Genomic DNA, 16,315 nt, shown 5'->3' with positions numbered 1-16,315 from the left:
GCCTTTCTTCTTTCCTTTTTTAAAAAGCTACATAAACTAAAATGGGTCCCCTCTTTTTTCTACTATTCACAAGTGGTACATGATTTATAGCCTCCTTTCATGCCCACAATCATGCTCAGTTATTTCTTCTCTGGATCAATGAGAAGAGTATGGATGGAGAAGTTAGCCTAGCACTTGTGAATGACAGAAAACCACACCAAAAACTCCTAGTGCAGGTCCTCAGACACACAAATGCTGTGTCTATCCATGTCCAACATGATTCATGTTGGAATGAACTTTCTCTTGACTAATGAGCTTAAGAGAAGATTTTGAAATATACTTTGGGGATTTATGGAAGTTAGAGACTTAAGAATGTGAGTATCATGGAGCTCAAGGAACTGTCAGTGACTCTACTGGAAAGAACACAGAAGTATAAGAAAGAAGAAATGGGACATGGGACTGCTTTGTTCTGGAATTGGAAAACATGCCATCAACGCCAGATATTATAGCAGAGACAGATGGCATGGCAGGTGCTGTGAAAGAAAAATGACTTAATACTAGGTGAACCAGAAAAAATAAACAAGAAGGACAGAGGAAAAAGTATACAAGTTCCCCTCTGTTGTCAGGAACATCTTCCCATAGCTGTAAAACGTCTAATTGCATTCCACAGGGTTGTAGATTACAAAGGCAGTCTCACCCCCTTCTCCATTGGTTGCACTTTGGGAATTTACGGCCATTCTTTTGAAAGGACTCACTTTTTGTCTAGTGGCTTTCTAAGGAAGGAGGGAAGGCAACAACTAATTTGATACATGATGCCAATATTATGAAGATGCTACTGCTAATCTCTTTCTGGCTCAATTTGTCATCATGTGATATGTAGAAACTGGATGAAACTCACGTTGGTTTATTCTAGAAGTGTTCCCAATTAACATCCTTTCATGGTGCGAATCAAGAGGATGGGGTTAGCATTTTAATAAATTTAAATCAAAGTTGTTTAAAATGAGTCTTAGAAAGCTGGGCTAAGTTCTCTCATTAGTTCCCCAGGGTTTAATATAGGTGCCTTGGCAAAATCATAAGTTAGGGTGTGTTGTGGGTCCATGGAATTGACGGGAATGGTTGAAACCAATAAAGGTTATCTACAAATGCTAAGGGTGTACTGTGAGGCACACATACAAAGAACAGTGCCAACATATGTAGATTTAATATAGGAAAATTCAGCAATATGCACTTGACAACCACTGTTCCATCACTTATATTAGACAGAAATGGATGCAGTTGAGCCTAAAATTGCCAATGGGAGTTGCTAAAGTAAGAAAAGTATGTGAATGATATTAAGCCCGTTACCAAAAAAAAAAAGGTGTCTGGGAAAGTATCTAGTGATGGTTTTGTCACTATATTTGGAGAAGAAATTGAGTAATTAAAGGCTATAGAGTAACATTGACAAACAAGTCATTACTATAGGGTTTTCAAGGGTAATTTTGATTATATGTAACATTTACTTTTCTATTGTTTTTAGAAACCCTAATAGCCTTCCTAAGGTAGACCCCATTGTACAGGTACAACTCTCACTCACATACCCACATATATGATTCACAAAATCATTGCAAAAATGAAACTTAATAACAACATGGAATCCAGACATAGCTTACACACCTTTTTTTTTTTTTTTTTTTTTCTCATTTCTAGAAGAGAAAATGCACACAAGGCTACCTGGAAATCCCTGTCTTTTTCTTATTTTTTTTCTTATTTCCTATTTCTTCTTCTCTCTGTTGCCCAGATCAGTCCTTTCCTCTGTTACAGTAAAGAAGGAAAGACTAAATGTAGAGAATGAGTTTCTAGAGACTAATACCAAACTGGCCCTCCCATCTGGCTCACCTTGGAACAAATAAGTATATTGTTTGAGGATACACATTTTCTGCAAAGCTAGGGAGACATCACAGGGAAACTATTTCAATCTGGAATAAGTCCTACATGGGGACTTGCCTGTAGTGTGAACCTGCTAAGTCATCCCAGAGGAATAAGCCTCGGAGTCTTATTTGCCAGCCAGGAGTGGATCTCCCTTTGCTGGGGGTGGGAGAGAGCAGGCTACATTCCAGCATAAGGAGGTTGGTTGCTGCAGAGCTTTGAAATGCCATGTTTCTTGACCTTATCAACAAGTACAAATCTCTATTTGACACCCTTCATTAGACTTCTGAACTTGGACAATGACTCATGATAAAACAGCTTCCTGGGCTTCCCTGGTGGCACAGTGGTTGGGAGTCCGCCTGCCGATGCAGGGGACACGGGTTCGTGCCCTGGTCCGGGAAGATCCCACATGCCACGGAGCGGCTGGGCCCGTGAGCCATGGCCGCTGAGCCTGCGTGTCTGGAGCCTGTGCTCCGCAACGGGAGAGGCCACAACAGTGAGAGGCCCACGTACCGCAAAAAACTCCCCCAAAACCCCCAAAAACCCAGCTGCCTATTCCGCTTTGTGGTATTTTTTGTAAGAAACTCAGAGAAAATGTAAATATTCTCTGATTCCAGTGGAGACTGGTTAATGCTGCAGTTATACATTCTATCAGGTAGCAATCTGGTTTTTGTTTTCTATGTTTTGAAGCTCCCTTCTGATAAATGTCAACACATAATTAGTCTTTATATAAGAGATACCATTATCTTATCAGTATCACATAGTTTGGTTCCTAACTCAGAATTTTCTCCTTCTGTAGGTATATAATGCAAATTATAATGTTTTCTGTTTTAGAGACTTGTATATTATATCCCTCAGATTAAAGATAGTGGTAGAATGGGGAAAATGAGCCAAAAAAAAAAAAAAACAAAGATGCTGAAAAATCCCAGATGTTCTTCTTTCCTGTACATAGCATAATTGCAAAGGACATTTTTCCAAAGAGGAAAACAGTCACTAGGCACTTAAAATGGGAAGCAATTTCAGTCTTTCACAGCCGCCACTGAATGGCATTTTACTTGACAATTGTGCTCACGCGATAGCTTCAGTGCTCTGTTTTAATGTGGCATTGAGAATAGTGTGACATCATATTATCCTTGCAATAAGCACTTCTTACACTAATAAAATGTTTATGGTTTGCTTTATAAAACACCTATTCTTTGCTTTGAGAAAAATATGCATTTTATGTCATTTCCATGGATAATTTCTTATTATGAATTTCCAACACTGATATTGCTTTATAATAAACTCCTAATTTACTCAAATCAAAAAAAGCAGAAAACTCTAGGAGAAAATTAGATATATAAATATATATTTTAACCATTTCTCTGTGGTTGAGAAAGACATAAATAGCAAGGAAAATAGGTTCCACAACTTTTATTTTCAGAAATGCAGGCTACAGAAATATTTATATATACTGCAATCATTTATAACTTCCATAACTTCTATAACCCTCTAGCAAGAACAAACCTTTACAGAACCTGATTTATCACAAGATCCTGAACTACCTTTTGAATCATCAAAACTAAATTTACCTTAGTGTAATTTTTTGTCAAGTATTCTAATTCTTTAAAAATTTGTAAAATCCATGTCATATAGTAAACCTCAAATAACCAAAACATTACTTTTTTCCTTCTTTTTCCCAAATATCTTCATTCTCATTCACCTCAGGTATATGATAATCCATATGATTATAAATCTCAATTAACTAGAACCTTCTTTTAAAATTTTCCTCCTAAACTATCTTCAATCATCCTAGGTAGTTTCTGTAAATAAATGCAGATTGAAGAAAATCTGGTTTTAGGAACATTCTGAAAGCTTCCACAGGGAGATACTTAAATTGTCTTTAAACAGTTGTTAACACAATGGGGATAAAATATTGCAGCTCCTTGAGAATCAAAAACCAGATTGCAACGAAGAGTCACATTTTCAAGTAGTTGCTCCTGTAAAGCCTCTGCTCATGGTAGCACTCAGCACTTATCACCACAGATTGGAGACTAATCTGACCTAGAGTCATTATAAAGTAAGAAGACCCTCAGAGAACTCACTCCAAAATAATGATGGCTGGGTTATAAACTCCCCTTCCAATTACGTTTATTGTTTTAGTTGATAAAATCACAGAAGTGAAACGAACCTGGAGAAAGTGAGCACTGTAATGGTAGGAGCCACACTCCCAGTGCCTGCAACTGCTTAAAAATTAATGAAGATGCAAGATGCGGAGCACTGACTTTGTGGGTAAAAATTGAGGCTGAAAGACATCAACTGGAAAGGTTTTTATTTTTCACATTCAGTCAAATCAGTCTGAATATATTTCATTTCCTACTGTGAGTGGAATAAGTCGTCAAGCTAGAATCAATACCTCTAGCGTCTTTTATTAAATTTCTTCACTCACCTTCCATGGGGGTGTTACTGTCTGGTCGATTTGCGAAGACTACATCCACATACTCAAGCTGCAGCCTCTGGAGGGAGCCCTTCAGTCCTGGGAACAGAAGCAGGAAAACCTCAAAAAATCTAAATATGAGCACTATTAGAAATAGTTGAAGCTTGGTTTCCTTCAAGAATTTACTTTAAAAAAGAAAAAGCATTGGATTAGTTTCAAAAAAGACATTGAATACTGTGATGTGTTCACTGGCCCCTAGAACCTTTAAAAAATATATCAAGGGCTGACGTTGTCCCCAGCAAAGAAAAGCCTTAGAACTTTCTCAATGGTATTAGTGCTCCACCGGAAATCCACACTTGGTAATGACTTTTCACGGTGGCTCCTGTGTGGCTGTGTCTAGAAGCAAAGTTTAGAATAAAAAGCAGCCTGAGTTTAACTTCTTTCTTCTTGAAAAATGCAAGTTAATGTCATGTTTTGAATTATTTAATGGGTTTATAATGGGATGGAGATATATTTATTGCATATCAAAAACATTAAAATGGTGTAAGTCATAAATAAGTGACTGATAACCCTATCTTAATGTACACATGGGCTTTAATAGGAATAAAAGGGTTGGCAAATGAAGGCTTTGCTCAACATTTTACTAATTAAAACAAAAGTTCGAAGAACCTTAAATATAGTTGAGCCCTACCGTTTCTATTATTCCTCATTCTTTTGAGAAGAAACAAAAACACTAGAAGCCCTAAAGATTTAAGGGGTAATATAAAGGAGAGAGTGAGAGCTTAAAAAAAAAAAAATCTGGAGCCAATAATCTATGTCTCAACCCTAACCACTGAGTCACATTCCTATGATTATGCACAAAAAAATATTTAATTTCAGTACAATTAATACTTCCCTGAGACAGAACATATTGTATATAGTATTATGCAACCAAAAGGATGACAGTGTTCAAGAATTATTTTATCTCATTTCTATGAGGCACACAGCATTTCCTTATCAGCCTATTTAATTCCACAGGAAGACTGAGGGTTTTTTTCTTTTTATTATAGGCATAAAATTAATTGCATGTTAAATGAGGCTCTTATAAATTTAAATTTGGCTCATTTAAATTTGATTTTTCGAACTGGCTTATCAGCCAGCCACAATTACTTGTCTGACAGGAAGATGGAGTGCTTGAATACAGTTCCGGAAATATTTTTTCATTAATTGAGAAAGGATTGTCTGTGATGGTAGCTTGTTAAAAGAAGCACTGATGAAGAGATTAGGGCAGACAGGTGTTGTAAGGTCTAATGCCTGTTCTTAAAAAACCAGTGACTTTCAGGCTTGGGGTATTACCAGCTATCTCAATGGGCATCTTGAAATTAAATTCAGCTTAAAAAGCACTATGATATGAGCCACCTTTGGAAGCAGCTGTGTGTATGGAGGAGGTAAGGAGAGGAAAAGATAATTAAGCAAACAATAATAGGGTATCCCAAGGTCTGAAGGGTTGGAAATCTGTACTCTAGCATGTGATCCCACTTGGGTTATTTGACCTTTTTGTGTGTGACTCAGTTCTCTAACCTGTAGTGGAGATAACAATACTTACAACCTTCAGAATCGCTGCTCCAGACAGCAAATAAAATCAGTTGGCAAGCACTTGGTAAGTGCAACAGTCTATAGAAGTGTGGTAGTTATAACAGTGGCGCTCACATCTGGAAAGACTCAGGATGAACAGTGCCAAAGACTAGATGCCAAAGATTTTCACTGGACCTCCTGGTTTTAAAGAGAGACATTTAGTGACAGTTCTGGCCCATGCCTGGCACTGGAAACAAAGTGTCCTCCTTTCTGATGATGGCACTCTCCCTCTGTGCTCTTCTGAACAGCTCAGTGTGGGCTGAGAGAAATTAGAAGGAGCTATGACTAACTCTGACCTGTTGGAATGCAGTGTGATCAGTCACAACATAAGTCCTTTCCTCTTCCATGCCATAAGCAAGCACTGAGTTCCAATTTGATCTGAAACTGTGCTGGGCTCTGGGGGCTTAAAGATGCATGGACATGGTATTTTTCTCCAGGGAGCAAACAGTACATACTGAGAGCATCTATTGGCATAGGTTCATAGTTCAAGGTAATAGTATGCACCCATAAATAATGACATGGATTTGATAGAATGACAGTCTCATTGTATTCAGTCATTCCTCATCTCTCGATTCTTTCTCTGGAAAGCCTTTTTTCTTGATATTTAGGCCAAGATTCAAGAGTATTCATGTGAGAATATAAGAAATGTTGTGTTGCATCCTATCAGTGATCCACCAGGTCTCTACTCTGACTCTGAAGTGGAGTAAAAGGAGGTTGTGCACCTAAGAGACACTGTCTGCTCACTTTGAAAATCTCAATCACATAAAGTCTTGTAATCCATGGCATGAATTTTGGATTTTACTCTATGTGAGATGGAAGGACATTGGTGAGGGGCTGGGAGGTAAAGAAATGGAGTTAAGTTGGGGAAACGATGCTATCAGATTTGTGTTCTGAACTGATCACTTGGCCTGCTGACAATGACCTTCAGGGGTAAGAGTGACAGCAGGGAGGGGAGTCCAGTGAGGAGGTCACTGTATAGACAACGCTTGGACAAAGTTGATGAGAAGTGTTCAAACTCGGGACAAGTTGTATAGGTGGAAATAAGAGGACTCTTGGTGTGCTGAATATAGAGTGTGGAGGTACAGGTATCGAGAAGGACTCTTAGACTTTTGGCCTGAGAAGTTAAGTGACTGTTAGTAAATGAGAAAGTCATGGGAGAAGCAGATTGGTGGTGGTGGTGGGAGCCATGATGGGTTTGAGCAGCACATCAGTCAACCCCACGGAGCTCTTGACAGCTGGATGGACCAGTCTGGCATTCATGCAGGTGGGGCACAGGCCTTGGGATCCAGGGTACTAAAGCGCACTGGCTTCAATGACTTTGCCAGTCTCTTAGCCTCTTTGGACCTTAGTAGACTTATCCGTCCACAGACAAATGGAGCTGGATGGTCTTTCTGTTTTGATCTTTCATGTGACTACAAAACAAATCAGGTAGTCCTGGCTTTTTGTATTTGGATGCTTTAATCTTGTAACAACATAAACACATGCTGACAAGTGTCTCCTTGAGAGCTATTTAGGGTTTATCTCCAATAAACAAATAGTCATATTCTACCTCTACTTAGCAAATGTTTGTTGAGCATTGGCTTGGGGCCAAGTATTGTTTTTAAGTTTAAGTAGATGTGCAAAAATGCATTAACCTTGGCTCCAGAGGGGCATCCATGACCTAAGGAGGTAAGTGATCCCGTGCAGTGAATGTACTTGCTGAAGGCACTTTTGACATTAGTCTGTCCCTTGGTGCTAACCCAGTGTCTGTGGGCGTGAAGACAGGAGAAGCAGGAGAAATGTTCCCTGCTCTTGAGGAGATGTCTAGATGTTAACTGGCAAGTCCTCAAAAGTCCACAGGAGAATAAATTATGTAAAGAAAATAGCTTTCAAGTGATTATAGTAAAAAGAAATCTAAGTTAATCTCTCTTTTAGGTTCTGAAGTGTAACAGAAACTCTATTGTTCGTAAGGTAAAAATTGATTCAATTTAAGCCTATTTCATAGGCGTCTAAAGGAATATGTTCATTCCAGATGTTAAGCAGTTTGGCAGGGTTAGAGGTGGAACATGTGTTCATTGTTGCAGATTTAACTCTGTAGAAACAAGGCCACAAGTACTTTGGAAATTCTGCAACGTTCTCTTCAAATATGCTGTGTCATCATCTTCTACCCCTACGGCATATTTGTTTTCCGATCAGGCTAGAAAAAAAATGTTGCCTTAAATAATGTACACTGCTTCCCAATATAATTTTCCAGCTTCTTCTCAGCAGACCTCTCAGTCATGATTTGAGACATGCTTCTTTTTATAAAGACTGCCCTGCGTTAGAATAATATAACTGGCTACACCTCCCATTATGAAACATGATTGTTTTGGGTGGGTGAGTTCAGTTTATCATGAATGTGGTGCACTGGGAAGGAATCCTGTGGTGAATCCATTTGTTAAGAAATTTATTCTTTAATTGAAAAATCATCAATTGTCTCTTTTTTAAAAAGTTTAGATAGGAGGGTTTAATATTTGCCATTCATTAAAAAGTTTCAAGCAGAGCTTTCTCAGATTATTTTCCTCTCCTCCTCCTAAAACAAGGACAGTGGGTTTGTGTATTGAATACATAACAAAACTGTTGTTTACCTGAAAGGCAAATACAGACTTAAACACAGCTTTTGCCTATAAAAGCATAGAAACAATTTACTTAAGCTTACAATTTGACTTACCAAACTATTTCCATTCTTTCATGTTAGATACTAAAGAGCTTTGATCTGCTAAATTTTAACACTGGCACAAATTTGGGTTTAATGAATGTTTGTGGAATGGCTGAATGGATAAATAGACTTTCAGAGCCTGAGAGGATCTTGTGATTCCCAAATGAATATAATAAACCTATTAGTGAAATTTCTACTCCCTCCTTATGAATCTAAGGAGAATGTTGTTTCTAGCTGGATCTAAGTCAAGGACTTTGGGCTCGCTGAAAAGGTCTTTCATATGGCTTTTTTCAAAATTGCATTATGCCCAAATCAGGCTAATTTTACACTCTAAAAACTAACTCAGGTGGCCAAGGTCACCCAGCACACAAGTGGCCTGAACTCTACATGAATTGGACTTCTGTCTCATTCTTTAACAGTGCTTCTCAAATTTAATGTGCATATGAAACTCCAATGTTGAATAAGGTCATCCTCATCACAGGCCAAGTACCAATCCAATGAAACCTGAGGATAATGATCTGTAAACTTTTTCAAAATTTATTCTGGGTCTAGAAATCTCATGTCACTTCTTTTTTTCTGTAAAATTCGCTCAATTCCCTAATTTCAGCCTGCCTAGAAATATCCTTTGAGCTGACTCTCTTGCAGTCATAAGTATTTTTGTCTTTGGCTGAAACTATAAACTGCAAAATACCACCAACAGTAACAACATAATAATTGATCCCAATTCTTCTTCAACCTCAAAAGTTTGAAATTTTGTGTTAGCTTGAATCTGGGTCAATTTGAATTTCAGCTGAACTGCTTTATCCATCCTGAGAGATTAGTTCCCAAGAGGATTTCTGAGTTATTTAAAAGGGGAGAGAATTTTATTTCTATTGAGTTGTATGTGGCTTGAAGAAAACTGACTTAAAAAGGAGAGTTCTGAAATTATGAATACACACTGGTAAATATTAAAGCAATAGAGATTCAGTGAAAAGCACAGTAGCACAACTTCTCCATTCTTTTTCTCATCAATTTTTCTATTTCTATGTTGATATAGCTAGTGTAAATCAATATCTGAATCTCTTTTTGAATCAATTAGATCAAAAAGAAAAGAAAAGAAAAACAAGAACTTTCTAGGCAGCACACTCCTGCCATGTTTGTTCAGCTTGGTACACAAGCCAAAGACTTGGATTTTTTCTGTTTGACAAACTTTGTGGTAGATGACACAAGTCATGGGGCAAATGCTAGAGCAGGAATGGTAACAGTTTGGGGAGGCAGGCTGGGTTTGACTGTACAATGTCAAATTGGATACTATGACCTGAGGAGGGATTTTGTTTGGGTAAGGAGTTTGCAAGCTTTCTCAAGAGCTAGAATGTGGTCATTCATTGTGGCAGCCTCAGAATATTACTTACTTAGTGTCCTTATCCATAGGAAGAAGACTGGTAGTTACACTATTAAGAACGATGATGATGGTGATGATGACAAAAATAACATTTATTAAGTGCTTATTATATGACAGACACTGTGCTCAATGTGAACAATCTAAGTTCAATCCCTGAATAGTAGCCTTGTGAGGTAGGATATTGATAGCCCATCTCAGAGTCCAGGAGATCAGGATGAGTGAGGTTAAGTAACTTGCACAAAGTCCCCCAGCTCATAAATGACAAGAGTTGGAACTTGAACCAATGTTTTTCTGATTTCAAAGCCCAGATACCTACAACTATACTAAAAACCAGTTAGTGATTAATACATACATTTTTGTATTTATAAGTAAGTGTGTACAGGTAGATAGATAAGTCAGTGAAACTACAGGGAAAAGTAGGGCAGGCTATGCACTGTATTGTCAAACTGTGGAATGAGATGAGGTGACCAAAGGGAGGAATTTACTTCTTTAACTACATTTATTTTCAAAGTAGTGGGATTAGAGTACATCTTATGTTTTGGGTGACTCTGGTATTTCATAAATGAAATTAGTTTTAAAATGGAGAATCATTTGTCTCAATGATTAATTATGAATCTAAAGTTATAAAAATCTTGAATTTTTATGGAATTGTTCAGGAACTAGTGTAAAGATGTTAGAAACATATGGCAGCCCCTTTTAACATTTTTCCTTTATTGCAAAATGTAGAAGCATAAAATTTTTGTAATATATAGACAAGCAAGAAATAAATAAAAAATTCCTCACAATTCTCATAATCCTCACAGTAGAGTACCAGTACTCTACTACATAATAGATCTTGGAGACTGTATTATTTCTTGTTTATTTCTAAATGATACCATTTTTGAGTACCATTGCAAAAGCAATGGCACTGTGAATCAATTACCTAGTAGTAACTTTCCACCAGTTTTTTTTAATGCATAGATGCTCCTTTAAAAAAAGCATAGTAGTCTTAACATATGTCCACATAAAAACTTGTACACAGATGTTCAAAGCAGCATTATTCATGATAGTCAAAAAGTGAAAACTCAAATGTCATCGACTGATGATTGGATAAACAAACTGTGGTATACTCATACAATGGAATTTTATTTGGTAACAAAAAGGAATGAAGTACTGATACATGCTACAACATGGATGAACTTTATGCTAAGTGAAAGAAGCCAGTCACAAAATATTACATATTGTATGATCTCATGTGTATGAAATGAGACAAAAGTAAATTAATGGTTGCTTGGGCTGTGGGTAAGGAGGGGATAAGAAGTGACTCTTAGTAGGTACAAGGGGAGATGAAGGTGTTTTAAAATCAAATGATGATGATGATTGAACACTCTGTAATTATTCTCAGAATCAATGAATTGTATATTTTAAATGGGTAAACATTTATGGTATATAAATTATATCTCAAAAAGTTTAAAAAAAATCTTACAGAAGTGCTTTATTAACATTAGCATAGCTGTAAAAGAGAAGAGTTCTAGAGGATCCAGTCTTTTTCTTTTGAGTTTTCATTTTGCCCTCTATATCACTACACTCCCCACACTCAACCCCAGGAAGAAACGTGGTTGATTGTGGTTCTTTTCATAGAGAATTTTTTTCCCCTTCCAATGTGTTTTGAACTTGTTTGGTTGATACCTTTCTTGAATCGGCAGCTCACAAAGATAAAATGGAAGCAATACTTACCTTCAATAATATGTTTTCTTGACAACCCTCTCTCCGTCTCAGCTCTGACAAGAAAAAGAAGCAAATGACTTTGAGTGGAGGTGTGCTTTTTTAAAAATCACTGTTTCAAAAGGACAGAACAATCATTCTAGACTGAGTTGTTAATGGTATTCCCTGTTCTTAGCAAATTCTGCACCACTGCAGGCTGGGGAGAGAAGGCTGGTGGGCAGCACATGTAGCGGCTTTTCTTTGGAGACCCCAGGAGATAAACTAACCATCACTGTCATTGCACCACGTAAATAACAACTCAGCTGTGCACACCTTGTCCATATATAATTTGACACTTGACACATGGCTCAACCTTCCCACCTTGTTTTTAACCAATCCCAAGCCAAACAAAACAAAACAAAACAAAAACTTGACGTAAGTTTGCGAGCTTACTATAAGACTGTAGGGCTATTGACAGCATTGGTTTTCTGAGAAAGGAAGCATATCTGAAAGTGACTTTTGACTTTCAAAAGAAATCAAACAACTATTTTCTTTTAAAAGGTGATGTACCGAGTCTTCCTTAAATTAGTTTCCTAAGAAGATGAATATTTAATGGACTTTTGCCTGCCCACACCATTCTCAGACTCTAGCCAATTAGAAAGAAATGTGGTCCTTGAGTTTTAAAGTACTGATGAAATACTTCTTTAACACCAATACCTTTGGCAACCCCCTTTTAAAAAATTTTTTTTATTTATTTTATTTTTGGCTGTGTCGGGTCTTCATTGCTGCATGCCGTCTTTCTCTAGTTGTGAGCAGGGGCTACTCTTTGTTGCGGTGTGCATGTTTCTCATTGCGGTAGCTTCTCTTGTTGCGGAGCATGGGCTCTAGGCACGTGGGCTTCAGTGGTTTTGGCTCGCGGGCTCTAGAGCACAGGCTCAGTACTAGTGGCGCACGGCACACAGGCTTAGTTGCTCCGCGGCACGTGGGAACTTCCCAGGCCAGGGATCGAACCCGTGTCCCCTGCATTGGCAGGTGGATTCTTAACCACTGCACCACCAGGGAGGGAAGTCCCAGCAACCCCCTTTTAAAACATAGTAGTTTATCATGTGCCTTTGGTGATTTTGTATCTTTTAGAAGTATATTAGATAATACTGTATGTAGTACTCTACTACATAATGGTTCTTTCAGACTGTCATATTTCCTGTTTATCTCTAAATCATAGGCAAGGTTTTCAGTACTACTAAATCATAGACAACAGCACCAGGCAATGGAACCATGAGTCAGAGTATACACAATATAAAACTACGTTTCTCATATGCACCATGCGACTTTATTTTCATATAGACTACAATAGGTATAAAAATCTAAGTTTCATATTTATTTATCATAAACAAACTCAAAATCAGCATTAAAATATGAGTGTGCGTATACACATATACATTTTGATTGGAAGATTCCCCTTCAATTTTATCTTTAACGATTCCTTATTAATTATAGGGAAATAAATAAGGTTTTGTTTGTTTGTGTTTGCTTTTTTTTTTTTTTTTTTGCAGTATGCGGGCCTCTCACTGTTGTGGTCTCTCCCGTTGTGGAGCACAGGCTCCGGACGCGCAGGCTCAGCGGCCATGGCTCACGGGCCTAGCCGCTCCGCGGCATGTGGGATCTTCCCGGACCAGGGCACGAACCCATGTCCCCTGCATCAGCAGGCGGACTCTCAACCACTGCACCACCAGGGAAGCCCTGCTTTGTTTTTTGTTAGAACTCCATGGAGATCACTGAGATTTCCATGAAAAAGAATAGGGAATAGCTTGCTGTTTTCTCACATGTCTGACAAAGAGGCCAGTCTTCTAAGTCCTGCTGAATAATATAAGTACCAGTTCAAATACCAGTAGACCCATCAGAAGCCAATTCATCCTGTGAAATTTGTTCTGCATCCCACAACAGAGAGAGGACCACTCTTTCATTTGGCCTGACAGAGAGTGATACAGGCAGCTTCCTGTTATTCTTTGATGAAATGGTCCTTTTGATCAGCATTTTCAGAGCCCTCTGCAGAAATGATCAGAGACTTACACGTGGGGCCAGACAAGATATTTTTATCATCGTTTTCCGTAGAAGTCTCTGAGTTTTTGGCAGATTTGAGTAGCTTTTCTTCTGTGATGCTATGTGCTTATTTTCTTTTCCTGAAATTTGAACTCTATTTTAGAAATGGTTCTAAGTATGATGTTGGTATTTGAAAATCTCCATGAATCACTTAGTAACAAGTGACCACATGCTTTGCACTAAACTTCTTTGGGGGTATCTAGCTAAAATTGAATCCTAGGCTAATTGCTATTTCCTTCAAGTGAAAAAAAAAATCTTTCTTTCCAAACCAATTAATTTTAGTATGTTAGATGTAAAATGGTTGCCTAAAAGAATCAAAGCACAAACTACTAGTTGTTTCTTGTCAAGGAAATAAAAGGTGTTTAACTTACTTTCCACCCCAGTAGAGTTTGGTTGTTATGACCAGGCTGGACCTCCTGTATGTTAAACAAACACACAGAGAAACAGTAAGTAAATTGCTGGTTATAGTACTGAGTCATATTATTATTATAGCACCAGAAAGAATTTATTGTACCTCACATTTTAAGAAATTGGTGAAGAGATAAACTTGTTCATTTATGTCATTGAAACCTAAGGACAAAGGGAAGCTGATGAGTGGGGACTTGAAGTCAGATCCAAGAGAAAGAGTTCTGAAGGGAAGGGAACTTTACTTGGAGGGGCCAGATGAGGAGGAGGAGGGCTGTGACAACACACAGGTGATTGGGTGGTAGTAAAGCAAAGGTGAGTGGTAGGCATGGAGAGTCAGAAAGGAAAGTGAGAAGAGTAAGTAAGAAGACTTAAAGCATGGACTGCATTAGGAACTCAAATAGACAGTCACCAACTAACACTCATCGAGCATCTGACATAGTGTTGACTGAGCATGAACTTTCCTGGGGGTACATCCACCCTCTGCCAAGGGCAATGGACCTTAGTGTCTCTGAGTTATGACTCTTTCCAACCAATTGGAAAGAGTCATGCAACCAATTGCATTCACAGGAAAGAACTGACTGCATGGAAATACGAATAAATTTAGTCAATAAATAGGAATAAAATTTCTTTGAGTGTCTTATTAAATGGAAATGTTATTTTAGAAAAACAATCCTAAAAATCCTTAACTCAAAGTTTTACCACTTAATTCCTAAGGGAATGAAATGTGGAAATCTTGTCAGCAAATTCATTACTTCCTCAAAACCACACCCAAGGGCAGGAAATGCAATCGCACCATTATGATTGTGGAATATGAATATGTCTTGAGAACTATAGTCATATAATTTAAAATTGGGAGGCAGATCTCAATGTAATTTACTTTCTCCAAGTACATAATTCAATTGAACTGGTCCAGGAAAAAAAAGGCATTTGAGATTCAAAGGTTAAGACCAAACTTCAGGAGTATTTGAAACAAGGCATTTATAATTCAGCTGTGGAGTCGATGCCTGGGGCCCTCAGATATAAAAGCCTAGCATAATTAATGATAACCAATGCGGAATGGCGGTGACAACTATGACAACTTGGCTGCAACAAGAAAAATTTGTAGAAAATGTCAGTAACCCCATCCCCCTGAAGTTAATTCCCTGAAAAGTAATTTGAATCACTGTAACAGAAGGTCTACAAATATATGCATCTGGAGATTACACACCCCAAAAGGGCTGATGCACTTTCCAGGTTAATCCATCAACCTCGTGACACGTAGTATAATAGCAATCTGCCACAGGGGAGTTGGGTCTCCTTCAGCAAACATTTTCAGAGCTTCAACACAAAGCTCTGGATGGAATCTGATAAAAAAATGAGTGCAGCCCTCTGGATTATTCAGAGCAATTGGGCCTGCCAAGGCCGCACATTCTATCCTTAGACCACCATAGACTTATTTTTCCAAAATTAGGCTTTCTGTAAAATGTTTGGCCTCTATGGATGTGCACACTAATATTTATGTTCAAATAGCAAGAGTAGACAACAACCTGATGAATCATCACTGACCTCACGGAGGCATCTAGAGCAATTCTTCTGAGTGCATGAAGAATGATATTGTGAGTATTTCACATTGATATAGCACAGCTTTCAATATTTTTTTGTCCACCTTATCTCACTTTATCAGCACAACACTCCATGAACAGTTATGCCATCCATTTTACAGGTGGGGAAAGTGAGCCTCAGAAAAGAGAAGTAACTTGCCCTGGACAATGCACCTAGCAAGTGGTGGTCTTGGGACAAGTAGGCAAGGATGCTGGTTGAAACTGCTTTTGTAGCCTCCATGCTGTGATGTTATGGTTTATCTTTTCAGCAATCTCGGGTGGGCAGCTGTGAACTGATATGACCTGATATCAATTTTCTGTAGCATGGGGATAGCTTGAGTTTTTATTTGCAAGACAGAAAGGCAGTTTGTGAAAGATGCATGTTAATCTATTTTCTACAAAATGTATAGAAGAAGCTTTGCAAAGTATGGTGAGTGATGAGTAGACATTCTCTGGATGCAGAGGGGAAGAGAACTACAGCACTGAAGTTTCCCCTTCATCCTCAGGTGTACTCTGGCAGCCAACACCTCGCTGTTGATTTCACTGGACATTAGTGGACTCATCTCCAAGGT

At 38.2% G+C, this 16,315-nt stretch overlaps 1 protein-coding gene across 5 annotated transcripts in view; it reads right to left on the bottom strand.

Annotated features, from left to right (window-relative positions):
- The window catches only part of KCNAB1 (potassium voltage-gated channel subfamily A regulatory beta subunit 1), a gene marked incomplete at its 5' end in the record, with an annotated part of 429,450 nt that overhangs the window by 54,661 nt on the left and 358,474 nt on the right, over nt 1–16,315 (bottom strand). For 3 of the 5 annotated variants that reach the window (XM_081235013.1, XM_081235014.1, XM_081235015.1), the window contains 3 exons: nt 4,313–4,399; nt 11,689–11,732; nt 14,127–14,171. In XM_081235013.1, coding sequence (XP_081091139.1) covers nt 4,313–4,399; nt 11,689–11,732; nt 14,127–14,171 — 176 coding nt within the window. The remainder of the gene's footprint in view (nt 1–4,312; nt 4,400–11,688; nt 11,733–14,126; nt 14,172–16,315) is intronic. The other 2 variants (XM_081235016.1, XM_081235017.1) reach the window with 1 other exon arrangement.

The sequence above is a fragment of the Mesoplodon bidens genome (assembly GCF_964165515.1).
Source record: "Mesoplodon bidens genome assembly, chromosome: 5".
Lineage (NCBI taxonomy): Eukaryota > Metazoa > Chordata > Mammalia > Artiodactyla > Ziphiidae > Mesoplodon > Mesoplodon bidens.
Note: the sequence above shows the minus strand (reverse complement) of the source record. Positions and strands in the feature narration are given on the sequence as shown.